This window comes from Caloenas nicobarica, chromosome 22, assembly GCF_036013445.1.
Source record: "Caloenas nicobarica isolate bCalNic1 chromosome 22, bCalNic1.hap1, whole genome shotgun sequence".
NCBI classification, from domain to species: Eukaryota; Metazoa; Chordata; class Aves; order Columbiformes; family Columbidae; genus Caloenas; species Caloenas nicobarica.
Genome location: NC_088266.1, coordinates 280,615 through 301,678, shown reverse-complemented (window position 1 = coordinate 301,678; position 21,064 = coordinate 280,615). Strand labels below are relative to the sequence as shown.

General features: G+C 45.2%; 1 protein-coding gene across 1 annotated transcript; it reads right to left on the bottom strand.

Annotated features, from left to right (window-relative positions):
- Nucleotides 1–6,894: 6,894 nt before the first annotated feature.
- Nucleotides 6,895–10,959, bottom strand: GUCA2A (guanylate cyclase activator 2A). Its single transcript, XM_065650228.1, has 3 exons — nt 10,885–10,959; nt 7,865–8,054; nt 6,895–6,962 (listed from the first exon to the last, which is right to left on the bottom strand). The coding sequence occupies exons 1-3, from the start codon at nt 10,957–10,959 to the stop codon at nt 6,895–6,897; spliced, it is 333 nt and encodes a 110-aa protein (XP_065506300.1).
- Nucleotides 10,960–21,064: the final 10,105 nt, after the last annotated feature.

Below are 21,064 nucleotides of genomic sequence, written 5' to 3'. Positions count from 1 at the left end.
ATCTAACGAATGGAGTCTGTCCCTCTGCTTTGACTCTGGGGCATCACATTCTCCAAGTGCTATTATTAAAAAAAAAAAAAAAAAGAGTAACTTGTGAATTAAAGTATTTCTTAATGTGATGAGAAGTGGCTGCATGATACCCTTGGCTAGGAACTGGGCTTCTGAGTCAGTTTTTTGCAATGCTGGTCTTTTTCATACAAAAAACTCAGGTATGCTTGAAGTATTGAAGAGTGAAAAGAATTGAGTGGTTTTACAGCCTGCAAGCAGGAGAGCTCTCAGCTTCTGGAATCTGTGAAAAGGTTGAATGGTGTTTTGGATCGAGGTGGTGTCAGGGCCCTGAGGGCACCATTAGGCCTTAAAGGCCCTGACCCAGCCAGGGTCATAAGCTTCAGTTCCTGCCTGAGCTTCCTTTCCACCAAAGCCACAGATATGCATGTGGCCCTGAACCCTATTAAAAGGGATCTCAACCCATGGTCTGATTTCCCAAGCTGACTTTGGACCTGTCTTTTCATTATGGACCTGTCTGGCAGTCATGGGGTAGAATTAGCTGCTGACTACCATCACTGGACCTCAACCTGACCTACTCATTGACTTTCCAGATTGACCTCAGCCCCACCTTGTCATCATAAAATCTTCTGATAATCTGGATTTAGTTGAGCTTGGCTATGACCTCTGGGTCTGTCATGGTGTCCTCACCCAGGGGCTGTGGGACTGTGCCGTGGCTGGTGAGGCCATTGCCCCAGCAGCCATGGGATTCCTCTTGGCTCCACATCCCCATGAAGCATTGATTCTGGAGCCACTTGTAGAAAAGAAGTGGAAGAAAATAATGAACTTTATAATGGGAGGGTTTTAAGGGAAAAATAATGGATTTGGAAACTAGAAAGATGCATGAAGTAACACAAGCCTAGTGGTTTGGTGAAAAATAAGGGAATTGACCTGATCTTTTTGCGTAATACAAATTACCTGGTGGAATTGCTAGTGAGTCATTAAATTATAGGTCATTTTTCAGGGACTGAGGTTTTGAAGAAAGGGGTTTGGACTGTGGCTTCGTGCCCGTGAGTCAACTATGTCAAAAGTAGTTCTTTCTGACATAGGATTTCATTCAACTTAGAATTTGGGTTATAAACATAAACATCATGAAGCACTGCCAGAGTGTAGTGAGAGCCATCTGGTCGCTAAGGGATGGGGAGCTGGGAGCCAAGAGCAGGCCCACAGCCAGTGGGACAGGGCTCTTCCAGCCACAGCACAGTCCCACAGCACCTCAGTGAGGTGAGCAGGGCAGACTCAAAGACCAGGCTCAGGTTCAACAAAGAGTTCAAATTTTCAGGAGAATTCATGGTGATGAGGCACGTCTGAAGTTAATTTGGGAAGTCAATGTGCATGTCAGGGCCAGTTTTGGGGCCAGTGTCAGTAAACAGAATCAGATAGAGCCCTGTGATCACCAGGCAGGACCATAATGAAGAGACAGGTCTGAGCTCAAGCTAGGGAGTTGGTCTATGAGTTGGGCTCCTGACCATCAAGGCCCATGGCCAGGTACGTACATTTCATGGTGGAGACCAGTACTCCTATAGTACTTTGGCTGTGGTGGAGACCAGTACTCCTACAGTATAGCTCAGGTGGGCCCAGAGCTGGACTAAAATGAAGTCCATGGGCAGGGACTGTGGGTGGAAGCCTCAAGTGACCTTGTCAGGGCCATTAAAGTGTACTTGGTGCCCTCAAATCCCCAACAGATGACACCAAAAGACCTTGACAATGCAGTGCAGAATCTTCTTGGTGCTCTTTGGAGTTAGGAGTGCGTGATTAGAGGCTTCTCTTTTGTGACAGGAGCAGCCAGTCATCATCATTGCCACCCCTTCATAGCTGACATGGTGTCCCCCTGCCATATGATGACTTGCTGCTTTTGTCTTGTATACCAGTCAGCTCTGACATGGCCCGATAACAGAAGCAGCAGATAAAAGTTGTATATGGTGCAGCATTTATCTGTTTGACTTCCAGGCTCCCAGTATCCCAACAGGAATGTGTTCAGACCTTTCTGATGATAGTGTATGGATGGGCAGCCAGGGCTCTGGTGGGGGATGTTCAGCTGCTCTGACATTCAGAGCATTTCAGAGTGAGTACAGAGATGGCTTTCATCCGTGTTAGTGTAGTGAAGCGCGTTTTGGGTTTAGGAGTGTGCCTCCTGCAGGCATTCCTAGCTCTGCTCCTCCAGGCTGAGGATATGCTCAGCACCAATGCCATGGACAGAAGTGGGAGACCTGACACCTGTGGCTGCAAGGACACAGGAGCATTTCTCCATGTTGTCGTTCTTTATCTGTGCTTCTCTTTCCACCTACAGGAGGTTTCATCATGATCAGCTATGTGTGGTGTTCGCTTTCTTCCCCTTTCAGTTCCCTGAGAGCTGGGTTCACATGTAGATAGGAGAAAGAGAGGAGGAGTGTGGAGCTCAGCCCTTGGAGTGGGGGCTCTGCTCTCCATGTGTGTCTGTGATATACAACAGATATCACCTGCCGGGCTTCAGATGCAGTTGTGTCATCTACGGGCTTTAGAAGCTCCCTATCAGTCTAGATTTGGGCTTCTGTGGACTGTGAAAGGTTCTAAACTAGGCATCAGGTTCCAATATTTTCTGAAAGTCAAGAGCTATTAAAATGGGGGAGGGGGGTACTAAAACTCAAGTCTGAATTTGTGTAATAAAGTTACTTTGAACAGGATCCACTCCTGTTATTGAAGGAAAAAAAGCCAAACAGAATTTGAAAATAGTCTCAACTCTTGAGTTTTGAATTCATCTGACACTGCTTAATCAGAGACAGTGTCCCTTGCATATCACCTGAATATTTTTAATTCTTATGTGTTGGTTCTGTTTAAGGTATCATACTACATTTCACAGTGGTTTGAGGTTACGGCAATGATCCTGAAAAGCATCTGTAGGGCTTTTTTGTTGTTGTTCTTGATACATATCTATTTATTTCTTAGTGTGCACAAAGATATTGGGACTAGTTCGTAGCATCATTCTCTATAATGTGCAGTTTTACAGACTTCTCATATAAATAAAATACAAATTTGTTTTATGTAAAAACCATTTCACTGTCAGGGTCCTGTATCACAAAGGTCCACAAAACCCCATGCTCTAAAAATTACACTTCTATCCCTCGATAATTGTAAATAAAAATGGAGAAGAACAAAGGCAAGTAGTGCAATTGACTCTTCTTTCCTAAGTGACATCCATGTGTTTATGCCACACAGTTGTGTTACATCCTTACCTTGAAATGTATTTTTTCAAAATAGAGTAATAACCTATGTAGAGTTTCTTTATGTTGACCAACAAATTAGAATGAGCTTATATAACATTCGCTTAACGTTACTTTTCCCAGGTTTCAGTTCAAGCTATCATGCTAAAATTAATTCTGTTATGCCAATATACAAAGTTCCCAGCCTGGTCTCTGGGGCATTTCTGTGCTTTCATCTGGGCAGGGACACAAGGTAGTTCTCATGCCCAGACTCTCTTGCCACAAAGGTTGTTTATGAATGTCTGCTACAGCTCAGGACAAGGAGGGGAGCTGTAAAGGGAAGCAGCATGTTTGCACAGACACCTGCTTACTGGTCGCTGTCAGAGTTTTCTACACATACATCAGCAAACAGTCTAAATTTGCTTGCCCTTGAACACACTTTGAGGTGAGGCTGTGGGAGGAAAAATAGATTGAAAATATGTTGTTAACTTCAGGGTATCTGACACTTGCCTGAGGATACTAGCTAATGTCACAATTTAGAATGGTTCTCCCCTCTACAGTCCAATAGTGCAATTAGGTGAGATACCTGAGCTGAGACAGCAGCTTACTGCTTCTGAGTGAAGGGCTGTGATTAGCTGAACACCTTGTCTTGTCTCTGTCAATAAAGGCAATGAAAACTAGAGGATATTTCATTGAAATTTATCTTGTTTTTCCTTCATTCGCTCTCTTGTTTTGTGTGTTTTTAGAACACTGGCCTTGAAGGTGACACTGATGAGTGCAGGGTCAGAGGAGGAGAGAACAGGTTTCCTGTGATGGAGCACTTTTAGAATTTGCCATGGGTGTTACTTCTTAAAGCAAATAAATCTTCTCCATTAAAGTAATAACACCCCACTAGTGACGGGGATGCCTCTTAACATAACATTAGCAGTTCAGCAGGTCAGCATGGGTTTCTGCACAAGCGTGAAGCCTGCAGGTTGTTTTCCCACAGACTCTGTGCAGGTTACAGTGGGTCAGTGGCCGAGCTGGTAACTGAGCCTGATGAAATATTTGCTCTGCTCTGAGGATGCTGTGCCTGCAGCCCCAGTTCCCAGAGACTGCTGAGAAATGCAGTCCTCAAAAATTTGTTTCTCCAATAGGCTTTCTACAAGCTGCAACAAAACTGGAATTCCATTCCTGCCTGTTGTTTCTTGGCTTTCTTAGTTTGTCTCTTTTATTGTGTGCTCCCCTTCTTCAGGAGAAGTGACACAATCCTTCTCTGTACAATCCCTCATTTATTAGGAATCTCATCCCACAAGTGCAAAACAGAGGTCTGAGTCCCTCTTTTAACCCCCTTTTTCTGTATAAGACAGTGCTGTGCACACTAGGCCATAATCAGTCTGTGGTGCTCCTGTTGATGAAAGGGCACTGTATACAAAGGGGCAGAAGATTTGTGGAGAACACACACCAGGGTCCCAGTCCAGCCCTCTCGCCCCACCTGAACACCGGCAGTGTCAGCAGCGGATCTGGGTTCTAGTCTTGTTGCCAGAGTCCTCCTTGCAAAATGCATAACCTGTCCTCTCTACATGGGCCGCTCGAGGATGTTGTGTTAAAGATTTATCAAGTTAGATTTAACAGAAAATAATAAGCCATATTTCTATATGCAGATAAATAACCGTAGGGTTAAAATAAGCCCAGGCAGCCATTTGTGTCAGGGAATGCATTTCCCAGTGGTTCCGATTTCAAGGAAGCAGGAAGAGCCTTATTCTGAGACTCTCTTTGGCATTTGCTGTTGGATGTCTTTTGTCCTGGAGTAGTCAACATACTGGACATGAGGAATTCCTTTCTGTACCCACATAGCTTTTCTGTCAAATAAACAGGAATTTATACATCTAATATTATTTTTTTTAACATCACTTCTGGCACCTAATTCCTGGGATAAGTGCTTAGCTTTATAGCATTGACAGTCTTTTGAGAACTTGGTTGCTGAGTTGAGGGCCCCATATATATAAAATGGTGTCGTGGTTTGATTGCGGGGTGACAATAAAACCATGGCAGATGTATTGTTAGCCCCCTCCTCCCCCTTCAGCCCCTTCCTCTCCCCCCTTCCCACTAAGGACAGGTGATTGGGAGGGAAAGAAGGACAGAGGGAAGAGAGTTGGAAAAATTCAAAATGTTTTACTAATGCTACCAATAAAAATAGAGAAAATAATACAGAATATACAAAACCAATCTCGAAAGTCCCGGCAGCTGCTCCGGCAGATGTGGGGCCGGCACCCGAAGTCCTGGACTGGACTCTGCAGTCAACTGGAGCTGGATTCAGTCTGTCACTGGGCCTCAGTTCACAGGGACAACTCGCAAGGTCCTCTCCCAATGTCGGCCATAAGGAAAAGGGACGAGATCCTCATGATCCCCCACTTTTATATGAAGTATCACGTGAATGGGATGGAATACTTTAGTTGGTCAGTTTTTTGGTCACCTGTTTCAGTTCACTGCTTTCGTGAGATGTGCATCCATCCTTATCAATGACCTCGCATTCCATTGCTATGTCTACCAAAACATGTGTCTAGCTTTCAGGAAAACTGCAGTTATTTAGAAGGCTTTAGCTGACAGGGAAATTCACTAAAAGAGAAACTTGTTTTTTAACAAAACCAGGACAAATGGATATAATAATTCAACAGTTAAAAGTAAAGGGGAATAAGAACTGCAACTTGTTATAAGTTCAGGACAATATTAACAGATACATTTTATTTCAGTGAAGACCCAGACATGAAAGACCTTATATAGGAGAAAAGCAAACTATCACTAAAAAAACCCCACACCAAAACCCAGCCAAAACATAAACAACAACAACAAATTCCAAATTATTACTAGCTTTTATTTCATATACAGCATATAAACATGGGCAGATCTTTTCTTCACAATCTTGCCACCAATAAATAAAAACACAAGGCAATGTTTTAATTTCAAAATTATTTCAGCTTTGCAGTTTGGACTTCCTTTCTCCTAAACAGAGCTTAATGAACATGAATATCTGTCAAAAGAAGGGAGCTTCCATACAACTATGTAGAAAGTGTTCCTGTGCTCCTCTATGTCCATTCTCTAAACTGGCAACAATTAGTACAAGTAACAGACTGAGAATTTTCTGGCTATGGAAGTGTTGCTAAACACCAGTAACTCATCCCCAGGTTACTTGCTGCCGTTCTGTTACAAACATACACATGGAACGTGCAGACCTACAGGTAGAGAGTTATCCAGCAGACTGGAAAGCAGAGGCTGGAAAATATGATAACCCAATGCTGCTCGGTGTTATGTGTAGGGGAGGCCAAATCACAGGCAGATTTAGGTATTAAAAAGGCTGCAGAAAACTGCTCAGGTTCACCCGTTGTGTTCCAATCCAGACAAACTAGTGGAAAATGAAACTGCCCAGGACATTTTCATTCCAATGTGACACAACTCACGCACAACTGAAACCTCCCAGGTGAGGTTTACAGTCTCCTTGTTGCCAGAACTGCACTGCTGGTGACACCTGATCCAGCCACTCCAGGAGTACCCCTGGTATGTCTACATGAGCTAGAAGCTCCAGTTTGACTGTAGTGGAGATGGAGCCCAAATATTGATTTGTGAAAGTATATGATCTTGCAGTATGAATGCAGAAACTTCCTAGCTTGACACATCTTCTTTGGATTGTTATTCAAAAGCAACCAGCGCAGGCAGCATTTGCACAGATTTCACACAAATCAGCTTCGTGGACTGCCAGGCCTGTTAGAGAGAAAAGAGATGGTTTCAATGAGATGGCAAGAGAATTTCTGGGAGAACAGGGCCACATATCAAGGGATTTGGAGACTCCTTTCCATTACTCTTTTATGAGTTTTAATGTTCTTTGAAGTTGTTATTGGTATAAGTAAAATTAGGTCTTGCAAAAATCTGGCTTAAAGAGGTAAATCAAACTTGAATTCATTGCAGAAACAATGGGGACATGTGGAGGCAAGAGAACAATAGGACATCTTGTGGGAGGGTGGTGGGGATATGGCTTATAGAATCACGACATTTCTTATATTGGTAGTATTTCTTCCTACAGTGTCAATTATATTAGACAGTAGATAAATGCAACATAATAAAATAGAATTAAACAAACAAACAAAAAAACAGACACTGTCACAGCCAGTTCAGGAATTGTTATGTGTGTCTTGCAGACAGATCACGCCAAAGAGTGATTCATCTCATTTGATCTTACACCTCTTTTAGGTTACCTGGAAAAACACCTTCTTCTATACTGATTGGAGAGAGCAATTAGGCCTGCTCACAAGTTGTAGTTAGCTAGAATGACTGATAAAACCCTTCTTTTCCTGTAATCCAGAGAAGATTGTGGGCTCTCACTTTAAGGCACATGAGTTATTGTGCAGCTTCTTGGAGGAAGCTCTTCCATGGTTGCAGCAGACTGATCTGCAGCCAAGCTCAGCACAGCAGGAATGTTCTTTTAGGGGGCTCACACCTAATGTAGTCCAACCCTCATAGGAGGGGCAGCAGAAAGGCAGCATGGGCTCTCTCAGCCGCTTTAGAAGTGACAGAACAGTAATTAAATGTCTTTGCCTGCTGCTATTTGAATGTTTAAGGTTGAAAAGTGTGATAAAAATGGCAACTATGTAATATGAGATACATACTCAGCCTCTCAAAAATCATGGATGCATCTTCTCTTTTGCACACAGGTTGAAACTCCTCAGGGAGAGACTTTTCATCACATGGAGAATAGCTAGCCACTGAAACAACCATGCGAGGGTTAATGTGTCTGTTCTCATCCATAAGCTCCTTTAGCTTCTTCACAGACTCAAGTGAGAACTTCAAGTCTCCATCCTATGTAAACAGAACCAGAAAGAAAGGCATCAGGAAGTCAGTCGTTAGGCAAATCCATTCCATTTGAACCACAAGCTCTCCCAAAGACTGTAGTACAGGGAAAAGACAGTGTTGAAACAAAGCCTAGATAAAGCCAGTGCTGACTGAAGGCAAAATGACCAGCTCTTCAAGGCAAAGACCTTTCAGAGCAGCAGCGAGACCTGGCTGGCTGGTCATCATGTATCACAGAGGATGGAGGCAGAATTAGTGCATTTCTTACTCCCATGGCAGAGACCCATGAAATCTGGGGTCAAAAGGTATAGGCTGGGAATCTTCAGCCTAGAAGAGAGATAACTGGGAAATACGTGGTAGAAATTTACAAAATCATGAGTTGAATGGGGGTAAAGGGGAATTTATTTGTTTCTTCTAACACACCAGTAGAGAACTTCTGAGTGTTGGCTGTCATGTGGCACGCTCTAACCACACAAAAGGGGTTATTCCCTCACATTACACATTATTAAGATCCGAAATCCCTCATCTCAAGGTACTGTGGCAAGCTCCCATTAATTTACTACTTGTCCACACAATTAAGGGAACAAGTTATTGGCAGCATAAGTAAGACACTTCTGATGCAAAGCTCATATCAAAAGCTTCAGGAGGCCAGGACAGTATTCTGGGAACTATTACTCAATGTTTTAGATTGCTAGAGCTGTGTGCCTGTTAACGGTCATGCTCTTGGTTTCAACTGAATCCCACCGTTGAGGTCATAAACTTAAATTGCAGGTGTTGTAGCTGTTAAGCTATGTGCATAAAGTCTGTGAATGTCTGCAGATAATCGGAGTTTGGCCTAGAAGAGAAAAAAACATTTTCAAATTGATCTTTAGCATGTGTTTTAAACTGGTTTAGTGACCAACATGTAGTCAGTAGAATGACCAAGTGACACCTACTCATTCAAAGAAATAAAGTGAAGTGACTGACAGAGCATGAGACCAAGTATTGCCACTGGTGTCATAGTCTCGTGAGCCCAGTGTTGAATAGTGTGAGATGGGGCGGCGCGGTAGCTGGTTTTGGTTTCTTGGGATTTTTTTTGCACAATCACAGAATTTTGGTGTTAAAGAATTAAAAATTCCCATCCAGATAAACTCCAGTCATGCATTTATGCATTTACTTAACAAAGTCAAACTCTTTTCTACTTACTTCATGATTTTACTCAGGTTAATTTATCTGCCATGGTTGCCTATTAATTTTTCCTGTACAAACGCAGTTCTACATTCAGTTATTGGCCACAGACCTCAGAAGCATAAAACAGAGAACTAGAAAAGGATGGATTTCCACAGGTACTGTTTCAAAGAAACCAGAAAGTAGGAATTAATCCTGAGACGTGTATGTCCTGGTGACAAAAAACAACAACGGAACCACAAAAAAATGAAACAAACCCCCCACCTCAGTTAAGAAAGATGTATTAGAGAGAGCTCAAGCTGAGCAGTATCTTCCCTCCAAGCTCAAAGTGCATACTGTGTTGCTGAACTAAGAGATTTTATCACAGAAATATTCATTCAAGATTGGTTACGGAAAGTGTTGAGATAGTGATAATCAGTCTTCAAAAACATGACATGAATCAAATGAACTTCACTTCTGCTTTGCAAAACATTTTGTTAAATGAACTACTTCTGACATACTACAGGAGAGGGAAGAATTGGGAAGAGTTTCAGAAAAGAAGAGCATAAGCCAACTTTGTGCACCAAGTAATTAGTCAGATGTTAGGGACCTCAGGTAGAACAAGTGAACGGAGTACAACACATGCAGAGCACACTGCACATATATTGGGGGAAACACAGATTTAATTATTAATGAGATAAGAATTCAAACTAGAAACAGGAACCAAAGCTCCAGATCTGCACTTCCTACACTTTTACCCAACCTAGGAAAAGCTATTCTCATTTAGTTATTTTTTATGCCTCCAAGTGAAAGACAGTTTTTTTTCATTAAGCAGGAAGCTATCTGTTCCCCTGGAGAATCTAAATGTTAAAGACTGGTTTGGAATAAAGGAATAGCTTAAACTTGCTATCTCTGTATGTCTCTGACATCCAAAGGAGAACAACAGGATATTTCAAGGCACAAAGATAGTACCTTATCCCTGGAAACCTACCGTGCAAATATCAAGAGAGCACATAATTGTTTAAGGAATATTAGTTCTCTCGATACTCTGAGGAAGTTATTTACATTGCAGTCAAACTGAAATGTCCCAAACTGTTTCTAAGAATGACTGCAGACAGATACAACACACTCATAAGAACAGGCAAGAACACTGAAGTACCTTCTTAACTGCTTTCGTGTTGCATATAATATCAGTCATAGGTGCTGCATATTTTGGAAAATTTTATATAGCCTCCTCTAATAGCTTATCTGCCTACTAATATGTCATTTGATCCAGCTAAGCATTTCTTTCACCTTTTTTTATGTGATATGTATGTAGCCTCCACCACATAAGCTTGCAGATCATTTTCATAGAGTTCTAGCAGTTCCCTAGTTCTTGCAGCTTCAGAACACATAGGGTTATGGGCAAAATAACACTCTGGAAATGCAATGCCTCAGTCAGCAAGGGATTTCCGAGTAGTGATATGACTGCTAAAGTTAATTAAATTGCAGCAGCATGTTAGTAATATCTGCATCATTTTACAGAAATAAAAACTAAACTGTAGGGACATGAAGTGGATATCAAGGCAGAGCAAAGCAAAAATTCAGGTCTATTAGTTTAGTTCAAGATTCCTGTTGCAGCCACAACACTTCACATAATATCAGTACTTTGTTGAACTTGTGATAACAACAAATTAAAGAGCAGAAAACTCACCTGAACATAGACTTCCTGGGAGCTGTGCACCAGTAAAAGGACTGCAAAGACTGTAAAGGAAATAAACCCTTTCATAGTGCCTGCAAAGTATAGCCTTTCCTAACCTGAATATATTTTATTTTCTCTGGCTTTGGTCTTTCTTTGTCTTTCTGTTGTGTCTCTCAGGCTTTCTCTCGTCTTAGCACTCAGACCGCGGAGCACTCAGACTCTATGCTCCCAGTGCAGAGCTGGAGCTTTATAAAGACTTCACACAACATTTTCTTGGTAATCCATTAATCTAGGCTCTTTATTGACATATAGTAAACCCTCAGTGGGCTATCGGTTACCTACTAATTAGCAGAGTAGGCCAGTCACACCCAGGCAGGTCCTGGGGTTTATGAGTGTCTCCCACTTTGAGAAACTCGTCATGACACACACAGAGGCAAAACATTCCAGCCTACAATAAATAAATGGTAAGAGATTGATTTAACACAACATCTGAAGCTCACTTTCCATATGGGAAATGTACTCAGGTTTCTGGCCACTTCTGGCAGAGCTCTGAGAAAGAGAGATTTGGAAGGAGATAGAAAAAAAAAATCTCTTGTGATCTGCTCTAGCTGTACGGGCTTTAGCAGGTGGGTTGAACTGGATGATCTCCAGAGGTCCCTTCCAACCCCAAACATTCTCTGATTCTGTGATTGCTGGCCAGTCAGTTCTCTCCTCTGGGGACTCCAGGGACTAAGACAGTAGCAATGGTCTGAGGCAGAGAAACACAGGCTGTGCCTGCATGTAACCATATATAAAATGTCATCTTGCTGCTTTTTGCATTAAAACGAACACATAGAAAGGCACAGAAATTGTCACTAAGGATAAAGGATGCCACAAATCAAATCTATTTCTATGCAACTTTCAGTCTTATCCAGAACAATGATAATGCCTCACAGATGGAGAAGCATCAACATGCCTCATTCAGCTCAGTTCTGTCCATCAAGCTCAGGTCCTTTAACCTGTAAATAGATTCTGGAGCATGGTGGCTTTGGAGTAACAACAGACACCACGCCAAACAATCTTCCTGATACCAGCAGAAAAGAGGAGGGCAACAGTCAGTCACTAAGAATCACAGAATTGTTAGGGGTGGAAGGGACCTCTGAACACCATGCAGTCCAACCCACCTGCTCACGCAGGGTCACCAGAGCAGATCACACAGGTCGGTCCAGGCGGATTTGAATGTCTCAAACAAGGAGACTCCACACCTGCTCTGGGCAGCCTGGTCCAGGCTCTGGCACCTCCCAGCAAAGAAGTTTCTCCTCATGTTCACATGGACCCTCCTGTGTTTCAGTCTGTGCCCGTTGCCCCTCACCCTGGCGTTGGGCACCACTGAACAGAGTGGTCCATCCTCTGACACCCCCCCTGAGATATTGATCCCATTGATAAGATCCTTCTCAGCTTCTCTTCTCCAGCTCAACAGCCCCGGATCTCTCAGTCCCTCCTCGTAAGAAAGATGCTCTAATAATCTTAGCCTGCTGTTGGATTCCCTCCAGTAATTCCTTGTCCTTCTTAAACTGGGGAGCCCAGAACTGGACCCAGTTCTGCAGATGGGGCCTCCCCAGGGCAGAGTAGAGGGGGAGGAACAACCTCCCTCGACCTGCTGGTCGCACTTTTCTTAATGCACCCCAGGTACCATTTGCCTTCTTGGCCAAAAGAGCACATTGTTGACTCATGGTCAACCTGCTGTCGACAAGAACTCCCAGGTCCTTCTCTGCAGAGCTACTTTCAAGCAGGTCAACGCCAACCTGTACTGGTGCCGGGGGTTGTTCCTCCCCAGGTGCAGGACAATACACTTGCCCCTGTTAAACTTCATCAGGTTTTTCTCTGCCCAGTCCTCCAGCCTGTCCTGGTCTCGCTGGATGGCAGCACAACCTTCTGGAGTAGCAACCCTTCCTCCCAGTTTGGTATCATCAGCAAACTTGCTGAGGCTGCACTCAGTCTCTTCCTCCAGGTCATTGATGAACAGGTCGAACAGGACTGGACCCAGTACTGACCCTTGGGGATCCCCACTAACTGCAAACCTCGAACTAGGCTTTGCACCATTCACCACAAGCCTCTGAGTTCTGCCATCCAGCCAGTCCATGACCCAGCTCACCGTGCATTCATCCAGCCCGCACTTCCTGAGCTCGTCTATGAGGAGGTTGTGAGAGACGGTGTCAAAAGCCTTGCTGAAGTCAAGGTAGACAACATCCACTGCTCTTCCCTCGTCTACCCAGCCAGTCAGACCATCATAGAAGGCTATCAGGTTGATCAAACATGATTTCCCCTTGGTGAACCCATGCTGACTGCTCCTGATAATCTTCTTTTCCTCCACATGCTTGGAGATGATGTTCACAATGAGCTGTTCCGTCACCTTTCCAGGGATGGAGGTGAGGCTGACTGGCCTGTAGTTTCCTGGGTCGTCCTTCTTGCCCTTTTTGAAGACTGGAGTGACATTGGCTTTTGTCCAGTCCTCAGGCACCTAAATCCTGTTCTCCAAGGCCTTTCAAAGATGATGGAGAGTGGCTTTGCAATAACATCTGACAACTCTCCCAGCACTCGTGGGTGCATCCCATTGGGGCCCATGGATTTGTGGATGTCCAGATTGTCTAAACAATCTCTAACCCAATCCTCCTCAACCAAGGAAAGTCTTCCTTTTGACAGGCTTTCTCTCCTGTCTCTAGGGTCTGGGATACCTGAGGGCCAGTTTTAGTAGTAAAGACGGAAGCAAAGAAGGCATTCAGTAACTCTGCCTTCTCTGTATCATCCCTCACCAGGGCACCCTCCTCATTCAGCAGTGTAGCTACATTTTCCCCAACCTTCCTTTTGCTGCTGTTGTACTCGAAGAAGCCCTTCTTGTTGTCCTTGACATCTCTGGCCAGATTTAATTGCAAGTGGAACTCGGCCTTCCTCACTGCATCCCTGCATACTCTAACAGCCACCTCATATTCCTCCCAGGTGGTCTGTCCCTTTTTCCACACTACATAAACATCCTTCTTCCACCTGTGTTTTGACAGGAGCTCCTCACTCATCCGTGTTGCTTGCTTACACTCTTTACTTCATTTCTTGCTCATAGGGATGCATCAGTCTTGAGCTCGGAGAAAGTGATGTTTGAATATTAACTCTACCTTCTAGAGCCCGATCCCATGGGATTCTTCCAAGCAGGACCTTGAAGAGGCCAAAGTTTGCCCTGCTGAAGTCCATGGTTTTAGTCTTACTTCTTCCTAGCCCTTCTTTCTCCACACAGGATCCTAAACTCCACCGCCTCATGGTCGCTGCAGCCAAGGCTGTCCCCAACCCTCACATCTCCAACCAGTTCCTCTTGGTTTATTAGGATCAGGTCCAGCAGCACAGCTGTCCTTGTTGGTTCCTCCACCATCTGTGTCAAAAAGTTGTCACCAATGATCTGCAGGAACCTCCTGGACTGTTAATGCTTTGCTGTGTTGTCCACCCAGCAGATGTCAGGGTCACTGAAGTCTCCCATGAGAACCAGAGCATGTGATTGTGAGGCTACTTCCAGCTGTCTGTAGAAAGCCTCATTGACTTCCTCCTCCTGATCAGGTGGCCTGAGAGAAACTTTCTCAAATCTCAGCAATGTTTGATGCTGGCAAAGTCTCTAATTAGTTCTTACTGTACTCGAATCTATTGTTAGGATTACAGTGAAAACCACCATGCTGCTTGGTTTAAAATTCCAGAAATGGAAGCAGCCTAGAGTTCCCAGGCAGTGGGATTGTATGGAGGGAATGGGACTTCTCTTGTTCAGTATACCCCAAAAGTTTCAGTAAGGCTGAAGCTGTCATTTACCTGACAGTGCTTACTGCTTACTGATAGACTTTGCTTCTCTCCACCAGTCCAGTCTACTCCTCATCCATGAAATCTAAACCCCTAGGAGCATCTTTGTTACCACAAAATTAGCTTGCTTTCTCTGCTTTCTGTGCTGCCATAGCCAACAGCCAACAGCCCTTGCAACTCCAGAACAATTCATGTCTCTGCCCTTAATTACTCCAATATTGGTCAAGGGTATAACAGCAGAGGACATAGAAACAACCTCCTCCTAGAAGCTTTGCAGAGGAGTCAACAGGACACAGACATTCCTAGAATTCAGTTAGGTGAAGCCAAGGGTAAGAAACCAATTTAACGTAGGGAACAAAAAGATATATTGAGAGGCATGAAAGGGGTGATTGAAACCCCACCTCCCATTACATACTTGGTTCCCAAAACCACTGAGTCAAGGCACCTGAAGTCTCAGGTAGCAGCCCCAGAGTTCTCCTAATTAGTTACTTGATGAGCTTTATCCATATTGGAGGCAGGTCAATGCTCCATATCTCTCTGGGACTCCTCTAAGGTATCACAGGTATCTCCAGGAGTGTTCTGGCCTCTACTGGAAAAAGCTGAAATCCCAGGAAGCAGCGACAGACTATTCTGCAAGTAGGAAGCTAAAGAGTATTGTGTATGTTGGGGCAAGGTCCATACCCCATACCTTCTTCCGACTCCTCCCAGGCAGTTCTGGGATGTTTTGATCTTCCCTGGAAAGTGTGGAATTTGGCAGGTAGTAGCCTCAGCCTCCTCTAGGGAATCCACATCTGGAGTTTTATCAAGGTTGGAGGCAGGTCCATGCTCTGTACCTTGATGGTACAGGACCAGTTATTTGGAGTCAATGATCCTTACGGGTTCATTCTGTCTCCAGATCTTCTATGATTCTCAATGTGCAGATAAGGAGGTTGCTGAAGGAGGTTTTAATTGCTTCTAAAATCGATAACTCATAGATTCAAGCACATCTACTACATTCAATTTCTGATGCAGTTTGGAGTTTCACCTGGAGTTTAAGTTCTCTAGTCCTCACCATCATAACATCCTATAATTAGTCACTTTAACACTAATCATAGAATCAGAGAATCATAGAATCATTTTGGTTGGAAGAGACCCTCCAGATCATCAAGTCCAACCATAACCTAACTCTAGCACTAAACCATGTCCCTAAGAACCTCATCTACATGTCTTCTAAACACCTCCAGGGATGGCGATGCCACCACTGCCCTGGGCAGGTTGTTCCAGTGCTTTATAACCCTTTCCATAAGGAAATTTTTCCTAATATCAAATCTAAACATTCCCTGGTACAACTTGAGGCCCTTTCCTCTCATCCTAGCACTTGCTACTTGGGAGAACAGACCAACACCCTCCATGCTACAACCTCCTTTCAGGTAGTTGCAGAGAGCGAGAAGGTGTCCCCTCAGCCTCCTGTTCTCCAGGCTGAACCCCTCCAGGTCCCTCCGCTGCTCTTTGTAAGACTTGTGCTCCAGACCTTTCACCAACTCTGTTGCCCTTCTCTGAATTCTCTCCAGCACCTCAATGTCTTTCCTGTAGTGAGGGGCCCAAAACTGAACACAGGATTCAGGATTCAAGCGGTTGAAAGCCTGGCCTCAAGCAGTAGTGATCGGAGACACAGAGTCTAGTTGGAAGCCAGCAACTAGCGGTGCACCCCAGGAGTCAACACTGGGTCCAGTCCTCCTCAAAATCTTCACAAATGATCTGGATGATGGGGCAGAGTGTACCCTCAGCAGGTTTGTTGACACCAGGCTAGGAGGAGTTTAGTCTGATTGAGAACTTCCTGTAAAGAGCAAAAAGGAAAGGTTGTGTACCTGGTTGAAATTTACCCCTTGCTCTCAGGGTTAGTCTCTGGTTTGGGACAACTTCCTGAGTAACATGTACATCCCTGGACAGTGATTCCCTGGACCTGCACCAGGCAGCAGCCAGGTTTACCAGTGGGGTTTTCCATTCCTCCTTCCAGAAATGGAACAGAGTTTGTTCACACAGTATCATACAGAAAGGATATTACTTTTCCCACATATTTGGACTTCATTAGGAGACACACCAGATCAACAGGAATTGGGGAAGGGTGATATCAGTTGTTCTGTAAGCAGAAAAATAAACTGGTAAAAGAAGAAATCCTGTTGTATTGTTATTTATTACTGAAATCTTATCAGCTTGGCTACACTCCTGGAGTCTCTCAAGAGTTGATAAATTAGGGAGAATTATGCAGGGAGACTTGGCTTGTCGTGGTATTTTGCATGTTAATGAGCCCTCTGGTGCCAAGTTCCTGAACTGCAGATACTGAAAGAATGAACTTCTGAAGAAAGAAAAGGCTTCCTGAGGTCCATCCAAGTGTGGGGAGTGAAGGAGACTTAGACAGGAAGGTCAGCTCATGGGCCATGTTGAGCACTGTCTAACTGCCTCCCAGCAGTGGCCATTCGCCATCTCCCAGGTTGAAAGCAGGCACACAGATCGGATATTAGGAAAAATTTATTCACTGAAAGGGTTATGAAGCATTGGAACAGGCTGCCCCAGGAAGTGGTAGAGTCACCATCCCCAGAGTTGTTTAAAAGGTGCATTGATGAGGCTCTTAGGGACATGGTTTTGTGCTAGAGTTGGGTTATGGTTGGACTTGATGATCTGGAGGGTCTCTTCCAACCAGAATGATTCTATGATGACTTTAACTGTTATCACTCAAATGGCAACACCTCTCAGACAGTATCATCCCTAAATAATTTCCGCTCTTTATCTTTTATTCCCATTTCCAGTATGTGTGTGTATGTGTGTTTATGAGGAGTTGCTTATCCTGATTATCCAGCTCTTTCTTCTTTGCCAGTACTGGATCCAGATGAGCATCCAGTGCCCTTGTTGGCCCTCCAGGAAGCTGTATTAAGAAGTTGTCCCAAGATCCTCCAGACTGTTTGTACCTTGTTGTTTTACCTGGTCCATGAATGCCAGGGCCATTACAGTCCCCCACAAGAACTGGCTCATTGACCTGGAGACTTCATTGAGTTGCTGACAAAAGAATTTTTATGCTGTAAAGGTGACATTGTGTTGGCAGTTATGAACCTCTCAATCAGGTCCAACGAACCTCTCTCAATGAGAGGTTCACACCTGCCAACACAATGTACCCTTACTGGCTCCTCTAATTCCCAGAGACAGGAACTAACCCTGGAAGAGCTGCATACATCTGAGCTGCCCATTCACACAGGGGGCATCCCCCATCCTCACCTTCCCTGCTGCTCTCTTCTACAGAACCTCTGTCCCTCCCCTGCAGCACCTTAAGTGAGTAAACTGTTCCACCACATCTAATTTCACCCCAAAACATCAGTGCTGCGAGGCTCCAGATCCTCCTGCCTGTACATGTTTGGGCTGCAGTCTCTAAGCTGTGGCACTGGGGCTGAGCACAGACTCATTACAGATAAACATGGTAACAGGGACCCAGGACCTCACTTTGCTTCACATGTTGGAGTGTTTGGCAGATGGTAATGCAACAAGGAAATAAGGTGCCCGCAGCCTGCCTTGCAGTCTCCAAGGCCAGAGAAACAAGGCTGGGCAATAACACCTTGTCCAGAGAGGTATTTGATGACTCTGCAGAAGTTCTGCAGGGTTGTGGACTTTGCAAGGCAAACTCCAGGAAGGACAGGGTGATGCAGAGTAAGTCCTTGGGGGTGGGCAGCCTTTGGTGGGCATTATCTGTGGGCATTATCGTCATCATAATCTTACCTCTCCATATCATCAAGCAGGTGAGTAGAGGTTCAGAGAGCAGAGAATGGTCAAGGGTTGAGAACACAAGTACGGGCTGCCTCCCAGTCCTACAGCACCACCAAGGGATGGACCTTGCATCTGTGCCATGATGCTGGTGTTCAGGTGATGACACACAGGCACCGGACCCCTTTGTGAGGCCCTGGGGTGTCTGCCTCACACCAGCTCCAACAGGGCATAGTTGTCATGGAGGTCCTGTGCTGTGTTTGCCTCCTGAGTGGAGTGCAGGGTTGTGGACATGTCTTTGCTTTGCAGTGTCTGATGCTCTAATAAATGCAGTGGATAGAGGGAGAGATGGGTCTTCTGGTGCACTCCTGTGTTTGGTCAGCTCAAGAGCTCTGCATTCTCCAGAGATATATGAGAAGGTGCCCTAAACATAGAGGTCTAGCGTCATTTTAGGATGGCCAAGGATATTCCTCTTCCACCCTCTGGCCCTCAGCGGATGCTTAGGAAGAATGTGGGTATTCTCAGAGATTTTCCATCAGATCTTGCAAACACTTACACACATCTGGGACCACCCCTGGCCCTTCAGTCATCACCAAGTGTCTGTGGGTGAGCAACTGAGTGCCCACAGAACCACTGCCCAGCACAGGGGAAGCCAACCTCTCTCTGTCCCTGTTTGTGTGTCCTTTTTGTTATGCAACAGGAATGGCAGTGTCCAGAGGGTAACATTTACACCTCTTGCAGACAACCACCTTTTGATAGGACAATTTCTGATGCAGGAATCAGTCCTTCTCCAATATTTAGAGAGAGACCTGCCTTTCAGGCTCTGTCAGCCCTGGAGGCCTGGGGCCAATTCAAGGAAGTCCAGAGGGGGCAGAAAAAGTGGTGTGTTAGGCTGCTCCTCTGCTACTGACCTGGGCTGGTCTGGGACAGAGGGAGCTCATGGCAAGCGGCAGCGCTGCAGAGAGACAGCTCTGCCCAGGAGCAGCTCCTCTGCAAAGTGCAGCAGGGCTGAGGGCTCTGCCTGTGGCACTGAGGGGAGAGGAGAGAAGCAAGAAATATTACAAGCAGTGTGGAGTGGGAGGATGCTGAGAGCTTACTGGAGGAGAAATCTTCAAAACCCTTAACACAGTAAGTCCCTGGCTGCACGACAATGTACATGAGTGTCCTGGAGGGATTTCCAAGAACTGGCACATTCCAGAGCAGGGAGGATCTGGCAGGATGGCTCTCAGGGTTTCTTTAGTGTGGAGAAGGATGTGCTGCAGAGCAGGACTTCGCTGCATCCTCGGTGGGACAAAGCATCACAGCTCCCTTCTTCCAGGGATTGCTGCAGGGCTGTGCAGGTAAGTGTGCACCCAGGGGTGCCCAGGACTGCCCTTCAGACCAGGGTTGTGTGCTGGGGGTTGGGACTCTGCCGCCTGCCAGGGTGAGCGCTCAGCCTGCCCGGGGAGCTCCCTATAGCACTTCAGGGAGAAGCTGCGCGTCAAAGGAGTGACCCCCAGCAAGGCAGGGTCATTCTGCTGTTGAGAGGGTGCTGGATGGGTGGGCCAGGGCTGCTCACAGCTCCATATCCATCACCCCTGGGACATTTCCTGGGGGATGTTTCAGGAGAAGGACAATGCAGGGGCTACCTGAAGCAAAGGCACTTTCTGTGGTGTGTAGTTTCAGTTTCCCACTGCAACAGGCACAGAGAGATGGTAATGAAGTTGTCATGTTTACACAAGTGTCTGAGACTTCCAGAGCATTGCACTGAGAGGTGAATAAGTCAGCAAGGGACCCATAAAAGCCCCTCACCCCCTTCAGCCTTCAGATCAGCACCAACACTATCCTTGGGGTTTATCTGAGATGTTCTTTAGGACCTCCACACACCAAGCCACCCTTAGACAATGCTGTGCTGCCGGGAGGTGTCTGCAGGGCAGAGCTGAACACAGAGCAGGTGGGATGGGTCCTGTAAGCACTGACAGGAACACAGAAACAGCTCCTGGCAGGGTGTCATGGAGAAGTGATGTAGGGGCCTGCTTGCCACGGGGCAGTGTTTAGGCCACTTAAAGAAAACTGTGACTTAACAGAGTTCGATGGCAAGATTCATTCCATTACTTAATGCATGGAGGAACTTTGCCGAAAAGAATCAAGCAACAGTTGGTTTAGAATGATTTATTCAGACACAGGAACTGTGAAAGGGTAGGGGGAGGCCCTCACATTGAGCCATGAGGCTCAGAATGGACCCCTTGCTTTCTAAACTCCTTCTCAGAGAGGAGTCCGGTGTGGCTGGATCCAAACTTAGTCCCAGACATGGCCAATGGTTCATGTCTAAGAGACAAAAAAGGTCAGGGAAAACAGGTAAGGGATTATGCATGTTTATCACTAAAGGATTCTATGTGCACACCCAATTCTTTATATCACTTGGCTAGGATTTCAAAGTTTCATCATTCTGCATCTCAACCTGCTTATGTCCCCTCTCGGGGCCTGGTGTCAGGTCACTCCGGACCTGGATCCCAGGTCTCTCCAAGTAAACTCCCAGGCATCAAAGTTCATAGAAATAAATAACTGAATGGATTAGTACAGCAGCAGGGTCAGCTCGAGGTGGCTACCTTCACAGAGGTGCCAAACCAAGCACAGAAACCCCCAAGTAATTACACCCTTAGAGAGTATTTAC